This window comes from Diabrotica undecimpunctata, chromosome 5 (genome assembly GCF_040954645.1).
Source record: "Diabrotica undecimpunctata isolate CICGRU chromosome 5, icDiaUnde3, whole genome shotgun sequence".
NCBI classification, from domain to species: Eukaryota; Metazoa; Arthropoda; class Insecta; order Coleoptera; family Chrysomelidae; genus Diabrotica; species Diabrotica undecimpunctata.
Window position 1 is genome coordinate 29,637,541 of NC_092807.1, and position 21,320 is coordinate 29,658,860.

At 32.7% G+C, this 21,320-nt stretch overlaps 1 protein-coding gene across 1 annotated transcript in view; it reads right to left on the minus strand.

The window, feature by feature from the left end:
* LOC140441228 (dynein beta chain, ciliary-like) overlaps positions 1–21,320 on the minus strand; it is a 217,054-nt gene that overhangs the window by 75,434 nt on the left and 120,300 nt on the right. The window contains exons 12-14 of the mRNA XM_072531813.1: positions 20,222–20,609; positions 7,524–7,866; positions 1,785–2,153 (exon numbers count right to left, since the gene is read on the minus strand). Of these exons, the coding sequence (XP_072387914.1) occupies positions 1,785–2,153; positions 7,524–7,866; positions 20,222–20,609 (1,100 nt within the window). The remainder of the gene's footprint in view (positions 1–1,784; positions 2,154–7,523; positions 7,867–20,221; positions 20,610–21,320) is intronic.

A 21,320-nucleotide genomic window follows, 5' to 3' on the forward strand; every position in this document is an offset into this window, starting at 1 on the left:
CAATTTATATACAAGATAATATTAATAGAGCTGACATTACAACAATGGAAAAACTGATAGGTGAATTACGAAAGCTGGAAAGCTTAGTTATAAAAAAAATAAATCACAGATAAAACCGGTTCTTGACCAAATACCTATCAAATCAAATACTTTAATAATAGAAGAAAATACACCTTGTCAATATTGTGATAAAAAAGGATTCCTGGACGTTTTCAGCCAGAAGTAATAGGTATGACGTTTAAAATAAAAAGATAAAAGAAACACAAGAAGACCAATCAAATAATATTAAATATGTTAATAATATTGCTGTACAGGAGACATTCAATGAAACAGTAACTGACAAAAAAAACTAGATTAACTGCAATTGATCAAATTAAAAGTACCTTTAACAAATAATAGAAAATTTTGTGGAGCTCATGACCCAGGATCAAATATTACTCTTCTGGATTTGAAGGTGGTAGAAAAGTTAAAATTCGATATTTATAAAGATAGGAATGTTTAAAACAATAAATGGCAGATCAACTTGCACAGGAAAAATAAATGGCGAAAATGAATATATAAAAATTTAGAAAAATATATATATTATATAGCTGAACAAGAATATGAAATACCGATAGCATTAACCTTCATAGATTTCGAGAAAGCTTTTAATTCTATCCCAAGGCAGTAATAGAAACTTTGCCCAACCAAGACATTGACAAACCGTACATAGACTTTAGCAAATATATACAGACAAGCAAAAGGTAAGGTAAAAATTTATGAAAACACACCAGAATTTTCAACTAACAGAGGCGTCCGAGAAGGAGACGCAACTATCACCAAAGCTCTTCACTGCAAATCTAGAAAATATATTTAGCAAAATGAACTGGCAAAACAAAGGAATATCCATTGATGGAGAATACCTCAGCCATCTAAGCTTTGTAGACGACATCGTTCTGATTGCTAAAAATCCTGCAGAACTACAAGAACATATAAGCGCCTTAAATGCAGCTAGCAATGAAGGCCTAAAAATGAACATTACGAAAACAAAAACCATGGACAACGAGCTAGTGGATGCCCAAGATGTAATAATAAACAAGTAGATGTAATAATAAACAAGACAGTAGACGAATATGTACACCTGGGACAATGAATACGTAAATCTGGCTTCTTACTTCCAGTAATCAACAGAAGAATGAAACTAGCTTCAACATCTTTTGGTAGAAATGCAGTTATATTTAAATCTCAGATGCCAAGCCACCTCAAGAAAAAAGCGTTCAATCAGTGTATACTACCCATCATGACACACGGCTGCGAAACTTGGACTCACATGAAAGAGATGATATCGAAAAGTCACTCAAAGGTCAATGGAGCGATGCATGCTAAGTATAACAAAGAGAGCTCGAAAAAGAATAGAATGGATAAGACAGAAAATCAAGGTTATTGATATAATTCATGGAATTAAATCTTTAAAATGGCAGTGGGCGGGACATTTAGCGAGAAGAATTGACAATAGGTGGTCCACTAGAATTACACTGTGGTATCCAAGAGGTGTCAAGAGACCAAGAAGATGTCCAAATTTAAGATGGGACTATGACATAAGGAAATAAGCCGCTACAACTTGGCACACAAAAAAGTGAATTTTATATATATATATATATATATATATATATATATATATATATATATATATACATATATATATATATATATATATATATATAATATATATATATATCACAAAATAAGTGAGGACAAGTGATATTATATTGATGATAATATTAATCATATAAATTTGATCTTACCGGAACATCATCGGTTATAATTTTCGGTATGTTAAAGTCTCTTAGCGCTCGCATCAGGACTTGATCCTCTGGTCTTTGTCGATCTCCTCTCTTAAGTGATCCGGCTACTACTAATACCGACTTAATTGCCCTCAGTCCCCAATCGTAGTGATCTTGTTTGCTCAGTAACTCTTTACACAAAGTATAAAGAGTTATAAATTTTCTGGCTAACAGTCTAGCTTCCATAAAACCCTCAGCTACTAACATAATCTCACAAATTAGAGCAAAATCGGGTACAACCATAGCGCAAGGTCTAAAAAGAGCTTTAAGATTTTCTGGAAGTTCAGTTCTGCCTGCATAACCGGGATTCATTGTTATAAATAATCCAATCTGAAAAAAATTGTTAGAAATATGTTAAAAGATCATTTTATACCTAATTAAAGGTAAAGCCTGTCGTAAAGGCCACCTGTTGGAAAATCGTATAATTGTCGCAACGTGATTATTTCCTTTTTTTTTATTGGAATTGAATTATTTTATTATAAATTAATTCTATCATTATGTCTCTATTATTGCCTTTGTCGTTTTGTGAATTTCGTATTTAAACGATCTTACCATACTACGATGCAAATATAGGTATGTGACTTCCTACGATTAAAGCTTTTACCAAATGAATTTCTTAAATCCAAACATATCGTTGAAAAATGATTCATGTTATCTAAAAACTGTCATCGACAAGTAAATATTTGCTACGAGGGCGAAGATAGTACTACCATGAAATTTATACTTGTCATTATATTACATTTTTGTTAATTATTGAAAATTAAATTGGATAATACCTTAGTGGGAATTGCATAACTGGTAAATGATCAATCAAGCGGCAAAGATGTTATTTAAAACATGCGAACAGTTTTTGCAGCCAGTGTTTATCGTTGTTGTTATACTATCGGCTGTTAAATTTGTATTCGATTGCTTTGTCTTAATAGTTTTTGTACTTATTTTGGTAATTAGTTTTTATTTTTATTTTAAAGTTAGACAAAATATTAGGTTAAAGTAACACGATTTCCCGTATATCTAATCAGTATTTCGTAGAATAAGAATAGATATCACCAGTAGTATAAGTTTACGACATCCATGTCATTGACGCGTCCCACAAGACAAAAAAAATTATCTGGAAGGTAGGGTAAAACGCCAGTTATTGGACACAAGATTTCTGCAAGTGCCAACAAGAGTATATTTCACTAGGTGGCACTACTCGTTTCTATATTACGTTCATTCTTATGTCTATGTTCTGCCTTTAACGGGTTCTGTGATTTTGGCGGTAAATATTTTTAGGTTATGTGAGTGAAGTGACATTTAAGCATTGTGTTAAGCATCTGCTCTGACTTTTTTTTAAACTACGTGGTATTTTTAAGGTAAGATTGTATTTTTATTTAAAAGGGTGTAGTAAAGGCACTTATAGTCCCTAAGGTAGATCTGGTACAGTAATAGGGATTTTAATTCGGATTTAATTACATCTGTCCGATAACTAAACTAGAAAACTTGCTTAATTCTATTATGGGACACCTGTCCAATCACTAGAGAACTACACTTACCACATATTTCTACAATTTTCAACGGATTTACGTATAATTAACTGGAGATAGCAGTAAAATTAATTTAGTAATCGATTTGACAGTTATTGGACAGCTGTCCAATAACTAAATTTGACCGTCCAATCACTAAAAATGGATTTTTTAGGATTGTAGTAAAATGCCTAAACTTAGAAAATATGATAAGATGAAACTTATAGAAGCTGTTAAGGATGTCCAAAATGGCACTGAATCATATAGAACAGCTGAAAAAAATATATGGAATTCCGAAGTCCACTATAGAATTTAAATTAAAACATCCGGAACATAAAGATACACTTGGACCGTCTCCTATTTTAACTTGCGAGGAGGAGAATACTCTGGTTAGGTAAATTCATTTAATTATCTTAACCCATAGCATTATTTTATTTTACATTCAATATTCCAGATGGATAAAAGGACCTGCTTCAAAAGGTTTCCCCACAAAGGCTAACGATTTAAAAAGCAGCGTGCAAAAATTTTTAATCGAAAATCCGCGCCCCAATAACTTTAAAGATAATCGACCTGGAGATGGATGGTTAAAAGTAAGTCACCAAAAAAATGTATTTTAATCTGTATTCATCGTTTGATTTTTTTTAGGGATTTTTGAAGCGACATCCAGGGGTTTCTAGAAGGACAAGTGAAGGTGTGACGGCAGCTAGCGCTTGTGTATCTGAACGAGACATCAAAAACTGGTTTAAAAATATTGAAACCTATGTTAAAGTAAAACATTTAGAAGAAGTTCTAACTGATCCATCAAGAATTTTTAATGGAGATGAGTCAGGATTTCAAATATGTCCATCTACTGGAAAAGTATTTGCTATGAAAGGTTTCAAAAATGTTTATAACGTTGAAAAAAGCTCTTCAAAAGAAAACGTCACTGTGATGTTTACGTTTTCAGCAGACGGTAAAATTTGCGTGCCTATGGTTATTTATCCTTATCAACGTATTCCTGAAAAGGTTGCTAAAGGTATTAATCCTAAATGGGGTGTGGGCAGAAGCGATAATGGTTGGATGAAGGCAGAGACATTCTATCAGTATATTGCGAATGTTTTTTACCCACACTTAATTGAAAATAATATTAAGCTTCCAGTTATTCTTTTTGTAGATGGGCACAAGAGTCACTTAAGTTACCAATTAAGTCCATTGTGTAATGAACTGCAGATTGAAGTGATTGCACTTTATCCTAACGCCACAAGGATTTTACAACCCTGTGACGTTTCTATTTTCCGTCCATTAAAAGAAGATTGGCGGCAATCAGTGAGAGAATGGGAAGAACAGCATCCAGGAGGGGTAGTGAATAAGGTTGTATTTGCTTCTATATTGGAGCAAGCTATAAAAAAAAGCTGTAAAACTGAAACAGTAGTAAATGGTTTCAAGGCTTGCGGATTGTTTCCATTTAATGCAGATGCTATTGACTACACAAAATGTTTAGGCAAAGAAGTAGTAAAAATTTTAATCATTTCAGATCATCAAAAGAAACCCAAGATGGACTATAATACTTTTGTAAATATCTTAGGTCCTGAAAAAGTTCATAGCTTAGAGAATTTAAAAGAAAATCCAAAGAATAATCTACCTAGCGATGATAATTTGAATTTGTTGTTCAAAATTTGGAATTTTTTTGAACATGATCCAAAACATTCGGATAACCCAATGGTTCTAAAAAATAGAGACACAAACATTAATATTATTCAAAATGTGGTTATCACATCTCCCGTTAAAAATACTGAAATAAAAACATCAGAACAGAGTGGTATTGAAAATGTAAATATTTCTGAGAGTAGCAGTACCAATGATATCCATTTTCAACAATATAAAACTAATGTTTATGACTTACCCTCTACAAGTAAAATTATTGTTAAACACGAATTGTTGGGTAACTTTTTAACTTCTCCTACTGTACCGGAAAGAAAAAATAAACGTAACACGGAACGACTTCCTTTTGCTATTACATCTGCACGATATCAAGAAATATTACGGAAAAAGGAGGAGATAAAAGAAGAGCAGGAAAAACAAAAACAAGAAAGGAAACGGAAAAGAGAAGAAAAATTAACCATAAACCAGTGTAGCAAGAAAAAGAATTCAAAAAAAGTCAAATGTTTTATTTGTTCAAATGATAATTAATTGAACAAATTAAAATGCGATGACTGTAATCTTTATTATCACGAATCTTGTATTCCTGTTAATTATAGACAGCATATACCTAACGATGGTGATCTATTTATATGTCACAACTGCTTCAATCTCCAGGATAGTGATTCTGATGCTAATAACAGTAACCAAGACAGTGAGGATGAAGACATTGACGAACTTTTCACTCAATACAAAGAAGCACAAAAGCATTTATAAAATTTAATTGTGTCAACTGTATATAGGTACCCCATACCGCACAGAAATCTTAGGTTTTTCCTGTAATTTTCATTTGTTTCTAGTTTTTTATTTTGTTAAAGCAGTCGTCCAATAACTAATTTTGAGTGTCCTGTAACTAAATAAACTGTCCAATAACTATAATTTTTGTAACTATTTTTAATAAATATATATTAACAAAAAATATTTAACACCTTCTTTAAATCCTTTTATCCATATTGTAATAAACTGTTTAGACTACCTTTTGTATAAATTTCAATTCAATCTGCAGAGAACAATGTGAATTACGAATTTTTAAAGTTGAAATTTTCTTAAGTGTCCAATAATTGTATGGTTTACCCTATATGATCGACTAAAAAATACTACCTTTTTTTTTTTGCTTTTGTTCTTTTTGTAAAAGGAGTATCAGTAGCAACAGTTAAACGTATTGTGCGCAAGAAAAAACTAACAAATGATTTTAAATCTCCATATGCAAACGCCGACGAAAACCTTTTAAGTATTGAACTTAAAATCCGCAGAACTGAACATTCATTTTTCTTTGAAAATAGGGCTCCGACTCTGACATATTCGTGAATTATTATAAAAATCATTACAAGATCTTAATTTTCGATATACAAAATGATGCCGGAGTTCCATGTTAACAGATAAGGAGGAAATTATATCCTGGCGACGTAATTATCTACGCTTAATTCGGAAATATCGTGCGGCAAAACAAAAAGTTTACTACCTCGACGAGACTTTTGTTAACGCCGGACATACAGTCACCAAAGTTTGCCAATATAGAACAGTAACAATAGCACAACAAACCTTTGTTGAAGTGTTATTGACAAGATTGTGAGCGCCGTCAGGAATGGATCAGCGTCTAAGTGTCGCTCATATATGGCAGCGATACTGGTTTTCTGCAAAATGGTATTCTTAGTGAATAGAGCTCTAGAGCGACTGCGAAAGCCGTTCTGATGAGGCCTATTAGGCCGAAATATGTATAAGCGGATGCGCAGGCGCCCTGTACGTGAAATCAAATCTTAACTGTATTTTCCTTTTTATTCCGATATACTCTGTACGAGTAGAAGAAACCAATTCGCTAAGAATTTTGCTTAGTTGAGGAGATATGTTGTGGAATGGAATTTTTAGATTCCCCATGTCTCTAATAACATTTTTATCAACGTCTGTTTTGCCTTGCAATTTTTAGAAGGCACAGATTAAAGCGAAATTCCGAATTTGGTTTCGAAAATTAGTTTATGGATTTTATTAATATAAATATTTGTTATTTGGCAATTAATTATTATCTAAACAAATTATTTAAAAAAAAAACGTTGCCTACCTATTTTTATTTTATAATATAAATGTTTCAAATAAATTCAAATTTTAATACAAGACTTTTAAGATGCCTCTATGAAACGCCACTGATAAAGAGTACATAATTACGAATTCGCATAAATTGTGCTGACCAAATATTAACTTGCTAAAACGTATCATGAATTCGTCTGTTGTTACAGCTGGTTCACTGAAAAAGACCCCATATTACCCATTAAAATGTAAGAAGAGCTATCAAAATGTGGTGAACCGATAATATTCTGATTTTCTTATTAGTAAACAGCGTATTTGATTAAAATCTCGTACAATTCGAATATCGTATTACATTTATTAATCACACTTTTTAATTTCTTGTCAGAAACACTTTCAACTTTTTCAACTTTTATATAACTATTAGTAAACGTATCGTAATAACCTCAAATGCAATGTAATTTTATTGTAACTATACTTTATTTAATAAATAACATCTTACCGTAGGGACCAACACTATTTCTGCTCCCAAGAAAAAAAATGTTTTCTTTTTGTCTTTAATGGCATCCTGTATGATTTTGACTTGAACTGCAACGACGGATAATACTTCAATAGATATTCTGTTAAATTCGTCGAAACAACCCCAGCATCCCGTTTGAGATAAGCCCTTGTAAATGTTACCGATCGATTTATAATCCATTTGTTCAGAACAGTTAAACACGTAGACCATCATACCAAGAGCTTTTCCGAGATCCTTCGTTGTTTCCGTTTTTCCAGTACCAGCAGGTCCTGCGGGTGCTCCACCCATAATCAAGTGAAGACTTTGAGTTAGCGTTATGTAGCATCTACAAAATACTCAAGTTATATTAATATAATTTTCAAAATAACTCTCAAGCTTAATGTGAATTTTGGGGTTCTCCAGAAAAAATAATAATTTTGAAAATCTTGTAATTGTGCTAACTAATTATTAATCTTCTCGTCATTTGGTAATTTTAAATTGATTATTGGTAATTAAATAAATTTTCATTTAACCAGTCAATATGAAATAAAAGTGAGCTCTAAATGAAGTAAAAATGTTTTCAACAGGGAACGGACCAGGATCAAGTGATTTTCAGTACGCTACAGTGCAGTTTCCAACTGCAATGCAGAACGAGCCTACAAACCTAATACATCTTAATATCTGAAATCCATGCCATACAAAGAACGGTTCTTAAGATACCTTACTATACTGTGTATTATGCAAATCATTCAGTCGGAGGAGCACATGCAGGCTCCGCCGTTATTATTAAATCAAAAATTAAACACTATACAGTCCACCCTTATATTACGCAAAAAATCCAAGCAGCAATCATTAAAATCGGAACAAATACCTCTCTCAGTGTATCATCAGCCTACAGCCTACAGCCTACCTAGACATCCTATTTCAAGAACAGAGTATTATGATTTCAAACACACTCTTGGATCCAAATTCATAGTAGCGGTAGACTGAAATGCCAAACATTGGGACCAAGATTAATCACGTCTAAGGGTCGAGCATTAATGAATATCACCCAACAAAATAAGCTAAGATATTTATCAACGGGAGAACCCATATACTGTCCTATGACCCCAACAAAATCCCAGATTTGGTAGATTTTGCTGTAATAAAAGGGATAGCTGACATTTATAGTGCAATAGAATTAAACTTTGATTTCACATCAGATCACAGCAAAATAATAATAATAACTTTAAGCACACACATAATATGGAGAACACCATCACCCAAACTCACGACTAAAGAAACAAACTGGGATGTTTTCCAAAATTCTGTAAATACAAAGATTAGTCTAGATATTAGGATAAAAGAAAACCAGAATGTAGAGAGAGCAGTAGATTATTTAACAACAGTTTTACAAACAACAATATGGGAAGCCACACCACAGCGCCAAAGAAGTGTGCAAGAAAACCATAATATCCGCCTCCATATAAAAGAACTTGTAGCAAAAAAAGAAGATCTCGACGCATATGGCAACAAACGAGAAATCCAGTAGATAAATCCCTTAACAGGATGAGTCATAGACTAAATAGAGCACTACATGAAGAAAAAAACGACTCTTTCCAGTTTTATGTTTCGTACCTCTCACATGAAGACCACTCTATATAGAAAGCTACAAAAAAATTTAAACGACCTACAATAACAAATTCACCTTTAAGAAAAACAGATATGACCTGGGTTCACACAAGCGTAGGAAAAACAATAGTATTCGCAGACCATCTTGCAACTCTATTCGCAGCAGCAGATACTAATAACGATGAAAATGATGATATAAGAATGTATCTCGAAACTCCATGTCAACTATATCTTCCTCTGACAACATTTACTCCGACAGAGGTTCGACAACAAATAAAAATTCTAAATCCTAAGAAAGCTCCTGGCTATGATTTGATAACAGGAGAATAAATTACTTTAGAAGCTACCGAGAAAAGCAGTGGTGTTATTAACAATAATATACAACAGCATACTACGTCTTCGATACTTTCCAAGTTATTATGATTCCGAAACCTGGTAAGCCCTTAATGCAAGCAAATTCATATCGCCCTATAAGCCTACTCCCAATAATGTCGAAAGTATTAGAAGACTACTATTACATAAAATATAGCAAGTTGTAGACATAAACTAAATTATACCACAATACCAATTCGGATTTAGACGTGAACGCTCAACCATCCAACAATGCCACAGAATAGTAAATATAATTAAAACAACGCTCGAAAAGAAAAAGTTTTGCGCTGGAGTGTTTTTAGATATACAAAAGGCATTTGATAGAGTATGGCATAAAGGTCTCCTCTACAAACTGAAATTACACCTAACAGACCAACTATACTTTATATTAAAATCGTATGTTACTGATCGTTATTTCTAAGTCAAAATTGAAGACAGCTACTCAAACTACCACATCATACAATCTGGCGTACCTCAGGGTAGCGTTTTGGGTATATTTCTGTATCTGATATTTACAGCAGACGTTCCAACCAGCAATAATACCTTCTTAGCTACTTTTGCCTATGACACGGGAATCTTGGCAGTGGATATCGACCTCAATGCAGCATCACAAAAAGTACAAAATCATTTAGTCCAATTGCAAAACTGCCTTAAGAAAATCTAGATGTCTCCACTTTTATTTTAATAATACTCCCATTTCTATAAAACCAGTTATCAATTCTTGGGATTGCATCCGGATGAAAAAGTTACATCAACAACGCACATTTAAACTAAACGGAAACAATTAGATCTTAAACTAAAAAATATAAACTGGCTATTTAACAAAAGGTCTCAGTTATTTCTTAGAAGATAAACTTCTTCTGTACTCATACCAGTTTGGGCATATGGAATAGAATTATGAGGCTGTAGTAAACCTTCAAATACCAAGATACTTCAAACATTCCAATCCAAAATACTCCGTATGATAAGTAAAGCTCCATGGTATTTATCTAACCAAACACTTCACAATGATCTGGACATCCCATTACTTAAGAACATAATAAAGAATCACTCAATAAAATATAAAAATCGCACCACTGATCACAACAACGAACTGATAAATAACTTATTCACCCAACCACTTGCCGAAAGAAGATTGAAGGGGGTATGGCCAGAAGACCGCAATAATACTTAGAGAATCGTCACTGGACGGTACCTAACTCAAGTTAATTTACTTACAGACTATTTACTTATTACTAGACTTCGGCAAATATGCAAATAAAAATGTAGAAAATATGCGCATAAATATGCACGTGTTTACCCGAAAATATGCAAATATTTTACAAAATATGCATACAAATAAATAAAAAAATCGTAAAATAGTAACAATTTTATTTAAAAAAAAAAGTGTACTTAACTAAATATTTCCTACTATTCATTAAGATTTACATTTATTTTAAGTAACTACATCATTTTTAAGTATGAATAAACTTATTTAGAATTATGGTAACAATAAATGACCAAGTGGTGTTCAAAATTTTCTAACAAAATCTTGTGGCTTCTGTCTGAGTACATATATTTATATATGGAAAAACTTCGTTCAACATCAACTGATGTAACGGGAGCATTTTTCAAACTAACCAAAACATTTGGTTCTAAATTAATTGTTTCCGAAATATTTCCAGCTAGAACACTAACTACTTCAGAAAGAATATGGTAACCTTTATTTTTTTCCATAGTAGCTTCAAATTTTTTTAAAATATCTTTTCCAATATTACCTCTAACGTTCCGACAACATGACGCAAATTCTTTTATTAATGCTGTACTTTCGAACAATGACAGTTTTTGTGATTCTAACTGAGTAATTGTTTTTTGAACAAAACTAAAATTTGATTTTATAAATGAAAGTTCTTGTTGAAGCAAGTTACTCTGAAAAGTTTGTTTAGAATCCAAAAGAGATTGGGAACTTTCATCTGTTAACGTATCAATTATGTTCTTTATTTTAACAAAATGATCTGCATAAAAATAAGCTGCTTCTAACCATGTTCCCCATCGCGTTAAAATAGGTTGTGGTGGAAGAGGAATGTTAGGTAGCATTTCTTTATAAAGTTGAATTCTTATAGGAGATTTAAGAAATACTTTTTTGACACTGGATATCATGGTATTTACAAGAGTAAACTTTTTTCGTATTTCCTCTGCAACTCTGTTTAATCCATGCGCTACACAAGTAACATGTATTAAATCTGGGAAAAATATTTTTAAATTTTGTCCTGCTTTCACCATATAAGGAGCAGCATCCGATAAAATAAGCAGTAATTTATTAGAAGGAATAGTTGTCGGAAGAAAAAAAGTTGCTAATGTTTCTTGTATAAAACGCGAAATTGTTAAAGCATTTGTTTTCTCAAGTTGCTGGCATGAAATAAGATGAGATTTTGGTAAGGTATCTTCTTTAAGAACACCAATCAATAAATGAGCAATATACTTTCCTGAGGAATCAGTGGTTTCGTCTACAGATATGTAAAAATAATTATCTGCAATTTCTTCCTTAATATTAATTAACACCGACGAGTATAGCCCGTTCACATTATTTCTTCTTAGAGACCGATCACTTGGAACATTAAGTTTGCAATATTTTTTTAGAAACGTTTCTTGTATAAAACGCGAAATTGTTAAAGCATTTGTTTTCTCAAGTTGCTGGCATGAAATAAGATGAGATTTTGGTAAGGTATCTTCTTTAAGAACACCAATCAATAAATGAGCAATATACTTTCCTGAGGAATCAGTGGTTTTGTCTACAGATATGTAAAAATAATTATCTGCAATTTCTTCCTTAATATTAATTAACACCGACGAGTATAGCCCGTTTGCATTATTTCTTCTTAGAGACCGATCACTTGGAACATTAAGTTTGCAATATTTTTTTAGAAACGAACTAAAATTTACATTTGCTAATTTTGAAAGCGGTATGTTTGCAGACACTAATGCGCGACACAAGTCTTCATTAAAAGTTTCTTGCTCATCTAATTTTTTTGAAGTAGATTGGAAACATTTAGCCATTGAAGTTTGATGTTTTCCTCCTATTTTTCCTTTTTTTGCAATGTGTGAAGCAGTTCTCACATGTTGGTCTATCTGAAATTTCTTCTCACATGCTATCTATAAATAAAAATAAAAATCTTTATTTTAACCCAACCTTTAAAATATAAAAATATACAAGGTGTTTTTGGTTAATCAAATAACTGGTTTGGAAAAAAAAACACTCGCTAAGTGTTTTAAATGCAGTATTAATCCACAAATTAGTTTTTGTTACTAACCATTAGTACATCATATAACTTATTTTAAAATTCAACAAAAGTTTTTTTTTGTTAATTCAATTACAATAAAAATAATTGTGTTTTAGAATAGCTGACTTCATAAAAAAAAGTAAAGGTGAAAATTTTTTCTAAATACACACCATTGTATTGTACCATGGACAATTTTTTCTCACTAAAGGAAGCTATTTTTCATTTAAAACAACCTACGAGTACTAAATTTCAAGTAAATACGTTTATTGGTTTTAAAGTTATTGTTGTTATTAACTAAAAGAATTTAATTTTTTTTTATTTTAACACCCTGTATCTCGAAAAGTAAATAAGTTTGAACCCTCATTAACTATATCGTTTTGTTCAATTTTTCGAGAAGTATCTACAGTCAAAGCTTGTAAGTGTCATTTGGAAACACCCTGTATGTATGAAATATTAGATATTTAATAGAAAATATTAGATACTTACAATTTTGCCACAGACTGAACAGTAGATTTTTCCCATATCCATAGACAGCTCTTTATAAGGTTTAATCCAAGTTGAAGCACTGGTTGTTTTATGCATTATAAAATCACAATCTTCCTTTTTGTTACGCACAACGAGTGTTTACGCTTTGAATATCAAAACAAAAATGATTTACAAATCTGAGCATCAAATTAGAAATGTTTAGGTACCTAATTCAATAAACTGGGAGATTTTGGAAAATCCCTAAATTAGGAACAAAACTATTAGCCGTTTACCTGCTGTTAAGATACAATAAATTGTAGATAGATTTGGGGATTAGATCATAAAATGCAAATGAGCGAACCCTTAGCGATTATCCAATAACTGAATGCCTCAGTGACCGAGACTTTCTAAGAATGTTGAGGGCTACTTAAATTGATCTTCTTTGAAATTGTAAATGTTTTGTACCTGTAGAGATTACGTACTTAGATCATTTCTTGATTAAAATGACTACAAAATTTTATACAAGAATTGAAATAAATTGGTATGTTTAAAAATTTTCAAATACAGTATAAAAATCTGAACTTTTATGCACTTTATGCAAACTATTATACAAATATGCCAAAATATGAAATATTTGCATAAAATATGCACAATATGCAAAATATGCAATATGCATATTTGCCGAAGTCTACTTATTACTCTGTGTATAGAGTGGATTGTAAACATGCAATAAACCAATAAAAAAAATTATATTAATATGTTGACTATATTTTTATGAGGTTTTATTTAAATACGTTAGAATTTTATTGGTTGGTAATTGACCAAGTAAGAAATATATAATAATTATTTGGTTAAAGGGAAATACAGAGTGGAGCTTAATTTGTAACAGTAAAATGTATTATTCGACTGTAAATATTTTAATACGGAAGGTATAAAACCCTAGAAATTCCCTTACAATGTTAAAAAGTGTTAAAGGTATTATAAAGGTTCAAATTGTACCTAGTATTTCCGAGGACACCTTATCTTCAGTATAGCGTAATTGTATAATTTCTTATAGTAATGAAAATTATCTTTACCATAAAAGCCGATATAAAGTTGTAAATTGACGCTTGAACTGTAAAGCAGTTCAGATTTTATGGTTGGTCAAAGAGAAAACGTGAAATCCTATCTCAAAAATTCTGGTTGTAAACCTAATAGTGAGATCCTTTTCACCACATAATAATAAAAGAGTATTTAATTTATTGTGTAGAAAGTCACAAAGTTCTTTATAATGGCAGACGAATTAATCCACAGAATAATCGTATAATGCTCAGTAATTTTCTTTAATTAAAACTATCTTTACCAGATAATTTTAATCCAAACCATACTTAAATAACTACTAGTGAAATAACAAAATTAATAGTAGACTACATAAAATGGATAGTCCAGTCGAGAGGTGTATAAAAATAGCTTAAATTAATTCTAGTGACACTTCAAGTACGAGGCATGTTTTTTAAATAAGTACCGTTTTGCGATTCCGCCGCCGCAGCGCTACGGTCGGCGTTCCGCGCATGAGCGCTGGTTACCTACATCTCTTGTCTACGCACTGACCCCATTACAGTCTGATTCTTCATTGTATACTTGTTTACTCCAGTGTTTAAGATGCCTTCAACAATCGTGAGTCACGCTGATTGTGAAGTACGGGCTGTTATACGATTTCTTAGTGCTAAAGGCGTAAAACCGATCGATATTCATCGTGAGATCGTTGAAGTTTACGAACAAAACATTATGAGTGATGAAATGGTAAGGAAATGGGTGAGAGCATTTAAAGATGGCCGCACAAATAATGTGCATGATGAAGAACGGAGTGGGCGTCTTCCGGTCGTTAATGAAAATTTGGTGCAGAAAGTGGACGAAAAGGTGAGAGAAAACAGACGCTTTACAATTTCATCATTGTCCGACTGCTTTCCCCAGTATTCTCGTAGTGTTTTATATCGCATTGTTACCGAGAACTTGAATTACCGGAAATTGTGTTCACGTTGGGTTCCAAAAATGTTGACGGATTTGCACAAAACCCAACGTTTAGGCAATGCATTGACTTTCCTTGAGCGGTACCACAGTGAAGGTGAAGATTTTTTAGACCAAATTGTTACTGGTGACGAAACGTGGGTGGCCTACGTCACACCAGAATCGAAACAACAATCCATGAAATGGCGACATTCATCATCACCCAAAAGAGTGAAGTTTAAGCAAACAATTTCTGCCCGGAAAATCATGTGCACAGTTTTTTGGGACAGAAAAGGAGTATTGCCAGTGAAGTTTCTGCCTCGTAATGAGACAATCAATGCGGCGTCTTATTGTGAGACATTGAAAAATCTGCGTCGTACAATCCAGAACAAAAGACGTGGCAAGTTGAGTAAGGGTATCGTTTTGTTGCATGACAATGCCCGTCCACATGTGGCTAATCAGACCAAAGATCTCATCAAATCATTTAAATGGGAAACTCTAGATCATCCTCCATACAGCCCTGATCTGGCGCCCAGCGACTACCATTTGTTCCAGCACTTAAAGAAACACCTGGGCGGTCAGCGTCTTCAAGACGATAACGAAGTCAAAACATTTGTGATGCAGTGGTTGACAAGTCAGGCGGCAGAATTTTATCAGAAGGGTATTCAAAAACTGGTGCCACATTATGACAAGTGCCTCAATATTCACGGAAATTATGTAGAAAAGTAGATTAAGGTACAGGCTTTCATGTAAAAATAAAATTATTGCCATATCTTTGCACGTCTTATTTTAATTCCAAAACGGTACTTACTTAAAAAACACGCCTCGTATTTATGAAAATGTCGCCAGAAGGTTGTAGAACTAAAATTTAAATATGAAAAAGTTATAGCCATTATCAAAGCGAACGAAGCACAGACAACAATAAAATCTCTAATAATGGTTAAAAGATAAAATAGGTAAAAGATTAGAAAAAATTATTATCAAAACCAATTGACCAAGGATCGTCCACAACTTCTTTTGCAAAATAATAAGTAGTCTTTCCATTCAGAGACTTCTTTTATAGAATAACACCAACTGAATCAAAGAAAATTATAATGGCATTGAAAAATGAACGAGCTTCGGGAACTACAGGTCTCCCTATTGAACTTTTAAAGTATCGACCAGACTCGTTAGTACAACTACTCGCTTTTATGTTTAATTACTTTTTAAGAGGCGAAGAACTTCCACCTGAATGGAAAACAGCTTTTGTATCAAACATCCATAATAAAGGTGACAGAAGGAAACGCTGAAATTACAGCGGTTTAATTGTAACAATCTTTATTTCCAGACTTTTCAAAAGTACTTTACAAAAAATGCTGTTTTGTCGTTCTCTTCTTCTAAGTTCATCTCAGCGCAATGTAGATGTAGTTGATTTTCTTTGCCGATAAAGGGTCTTCCTTTCTTCAGCTAGCACTCTACTGGGTAGTATCTCGGATATGATGTATATGAGCATCTTCAGATACTGTGTTGACGATATACTAATGCGATGTTTTAACGTGATTGCTGGGTTCCGAGAGTGTTAAACCAAATCGATATTCCGTATGTTAATACTAACGTGACTACTAACGGCAATAACGTACTCCTGCTTTGTTTAGGGCTACCTACATTCGGCATTAGACGTGACAAGACTGCTCTTACTGCTGACGCTTTAGCACTGACATACTCTACTTGCTGCTTGAAGCTGAGTCTGGCATCAATCAGCACTCTCAAATACGGAAGGAATGCTTGTGATGTGATTTCATGTTTTCCAACACTCAGTGTTATGGTTTCCACCTGTTTTCGACTATTACTAAGCACTGACTCCGTTTTGTGCTTCGCTACTTTTAAATTAACTGTGTTCATTCACTGGCAGATTCTCTCGATGATGTGTGGGCTTGTGTTGGTGCAGGCTCGTGATGGTGTGGGCGCGAAATGGTGTGGGTGCGTAATGGTCTAGGCGTGAAATGGCGTGGGCGTAAAATGATGTGGACGCGAAATGGTGTGGGAGCGAAATGGTGTGGACGCCAAATGGTGTGGATGCGAAATGGTGTGGGTGCGAAATGGGGTGGGCAGGAAAGGGTGTGGTCGCAAAATTATGTGGGCTCAAAAGCGCGAAAATGGCTTGGCGCGAAATGGTGTGGGCGCGAAAAAGCGTGGACAGGAAATGGTGTGGGCGCAAAATTGTGGGGTGGCTAAATAATGTGGGCACGGAAAAGTGTGAGCGCGGATTGGTGTGGACTCATAATGGTGTGGGCTTATTATGGTATGGGCTCGTAACATGTGGGCGCGAAAAAGATGGGTGCAAAATGTGTGGGCCCAAAATTAAGTCCCACACTGTAAGCCCAAAATTGTAATGGTGTAAGCCCAAAATGGTGGGATGCGTAATGGTTTGGGCGCGTAATGGTTTGGCTCGTACTGGTGTGGGCGTGTTATGGTGTAGGTGCGTGATGATATGGGAATGTAAAGGTGTGGACGTGTAATAGTGTGGGCTTGTAATGGTGCAAGAGCGTAGTAGGGTGGGCTCGAAATGATGTGGGCGCGAAATGGTGTTGGCGCTTATTGGTGTGGTCTCGTAAGGGTGTTGGCACGAAATTGTGTGGTCGCGAAATAATGTCGGCGTGAAATGATGTGGACGTAAAATGGCGTGGGCGTAAAATCGTGTGGTAGCGAAATGGTGTTAGCGTAAAATAGTGCTGCGCAAAATGGTGTGTGTGTGTAATATTTTATATATGTATATATTTATATATTTATATATATATATATATATATATATATATATATATATATATATATATATATATATATATATATATATATTGATACGATTAGGGTTTATAGAAAATAATTTATAAGTTATATACTACATAATATTAGATATTTGGTTGTTTTAAATAAGTTATATACTAGAGAATTTTATAAAAATTATTTATGTGAGGGCATTTTAAGAAATTAGCATATAATAATTGTAAAAAGTTGTATTTTAGTAGTTATGATTTTGTAGATATTTTTAAGTGAGCCATGTGCATAGGCAACCAAAAATACTCTCGGAGATTGACAGATATTTATACTCTGAAGTGACGTTTAAGAATATTTACGAATATAAAGTGGGTTATAATAATATATTGTTTGAAATGTGTATTTTATTAAATTAGAATGTTAAGTTACTAATTTAATTATTTATTCTGATCTGAAAAGCCTAAATGTAAACAAAATTATTAATAGAAAAGAATGGAATTCTCTGGATCTCCGGAGATGGCCATGTTTGCGAAATGGTTTGTTCCAGAAAATTCAGACATGTATTAAATAGAACTGAATAGAACATGATATCTTACGAGATGGTTCTAGAAATCCAAAAACATATAAATACCCGTGATTTGGATTCAAGATGGCAGTTTTTGGCAGTTTTATGGAAGTTTTTAGTCAGAAGTCAGGCCAGTTTATTATGAAAGTTAGTTGGAGATAGTCCAATTGTTTAATATAGTGAGTTAAATGAAGATTAAAATTTATGCATATATTTAATGCACATTTATAATTATACACAAATAATTATTGAAGATACAAAAAGGTATATTGGAAGAAATAAAATTATATTATGATTGGAGATTAGTATAAATCAACTTATAATAATTGGATATTGATATATTAAAAAGAAGAATAAATATAAATGGTGTTTGCTGGTTTGGTTGGTGGTGTATAAATGCTGGTGAAGAAAACTATATCTTAAATTGGTAGAAGCTGATAATTGGAAAAAGTAATTTTACCAAAAACAAGGATAACCGAAGTACGAAGACTTTCAGTGGTGATTAGAATATATATAGTGGAAAACAGTTCATTTAGGCATTCAGTGAAAGAAAGGTACAAAATTTTGTTAATATAATTTAGTTAGTGTTATAACAATTTCAATTTTGAAGATAGTTTGTTTAAATTTAACATTGTCTATAGAATTTAATTAGTTTTATAAGAACATCAGTTTAAAGATAGTTTATTTTAAATTTACATTGGCTAGGTTAGATATATATGTGTGTTTCATAATAGTTATAATAAAGATAATTTAAAAAAGTACTTACAAGCTAATTCTTTGAGAACCGCGATAAAAACCCTATATATTATATTATTAAAAATACTCATTGCTCATAATTCAAACAAAAAACACATCATAACAATATATATATATATATATATATATATATATATATATATATATATATATTATATATATTATATATATATATATATATATATATATATAATATTAGACAATCGTGGGCAGAAATGAAGAACGACTATGTAAGGATATTAGGGAGGCTGCACCATAATTAGTAGAATACGCTAAAAATTATGATGATATATTCAAACAAGACAAGGTTGCACATTGTCTTCAAGCTTAATTAGAATTTATTTAAATTTAGCACTACAACGATGAAAACGCACCTATTATAACATAAGTAGATCTATAGATGATGACAAACTTTTCACTTTGCGCTTTGCTGACCAGCCGGTTATACTAGCCGAGGAGAGAGTGATGTAAGATATATGATCAGGAAATTGGATAAACGGTATAAGACTTTAACAATTAGTATGGCCAAGTCCAAATATCTAGTTGTGGAAAAATCAGATTGAAATAAGCGAGTGCTAGACCACAATGAAACTAGGAATGTTGAGTGATACAAGTCATACAAGAAATTAAAATTAAGAAACGAATTGGACAATGTAGGTACGGTAGGCAAGGCAGGCACGAAAATAAAAAAATTGAAGAAGTTATTTTAGTTTGCTTTAAACCGTTAACACGATATATCAGTGTTGTGAAAAATGTTATCAACATTTTCCCCAGTAAAGTGTAATGGTTAACGGTACTTAATTTACAAAAAAAGACGGTAGTATTCCGTGACGTTGAGCTTTCACTACACTAGTCCAACTGGGTTTTAGTTTGACATTTTCTCAAAAGACGTATTGTACTCTTTACTTTATTATAAACATTAACATTTGTACCTGTCAGTTAAAGGTGTGATCACTAATCTGGGCGTATTTCCCAAATATTCATAGGAATATCTGAACTCAGCATCACAAATATTAGCAAAACAGTCCTTTCTTGGCTCATCCCATTTATGCCTCAGTTGACTTTGCCACTGAAACGCTTGTGCGTTCTCCACTTTCATCACAATCATTTTTGCGACGACATCTCTTGAATGCACATCTATCGTACATATAGTCATAATTTTCTGTCGTTCACCTGGTGTTAAATCTCCCAATAGAAGCGTAATTAAAGCATTTAACTGGTTGATTTGTTTTCTTTGATAGTCTTTTAAAGCACTTTCGTACCCTTCTTCTAATCTGGCAAAGGCTAAGTTTACTTCAGTTGTCCACCAAATCTGAGTACCTAAAACATCATATGAGTTATTATTAACCTAAAAATTTCAAATAATGATGTCAATATAAAGAAACCAACATTACACAATGAGAAGTGATGAACAACAGGCTCTAAAGAGACAAAATAACACACAAACTTATAAGGAAAGTAATTTAAAAAATTCAACTATAAGTTAAACTTATAGCCAAAGCTGAAAAACAAATTATTACTCCTTTTACAATATCAGAACATTTAGGCGAACAGTGTCGAAAAAATTTAAAAATTACTGACGGGTCAAGTGTAAAACGGAATATTGTATTATTCTTAAGACCAGGTTCCTACAAAAAACGTTTCAACAAATTTATTTATAGTACAGAAGATATTTTAAAATTAAACTTATTACAGGTGAAAAAATCTACATTAACCTACTTAAATTAAGGTATATTTTTGGTTGTAGTACTAACCATAGAGAGACATCTAAGGAGTAAAGTCCCGTTTGGTTCCTGTTGATAAGTATGCAATAATTTCGAAATACGAGTGACAGCGCTCTCCTCTCACCTCTACCCTCATCAAGGTCGCGTGGACCTTCGGGACTAATAATTCTACTATTTTTAAGAGTATTTTCTAGTTCGATTTTTTGAAAATTGTTTGGAGGAACCTGGTCTTAAAAGAAAATAAATAAATATGAATTTTTAAATTTGCCACTGTTCAATTTTTTCACATGCGAAAAATCATGTCATT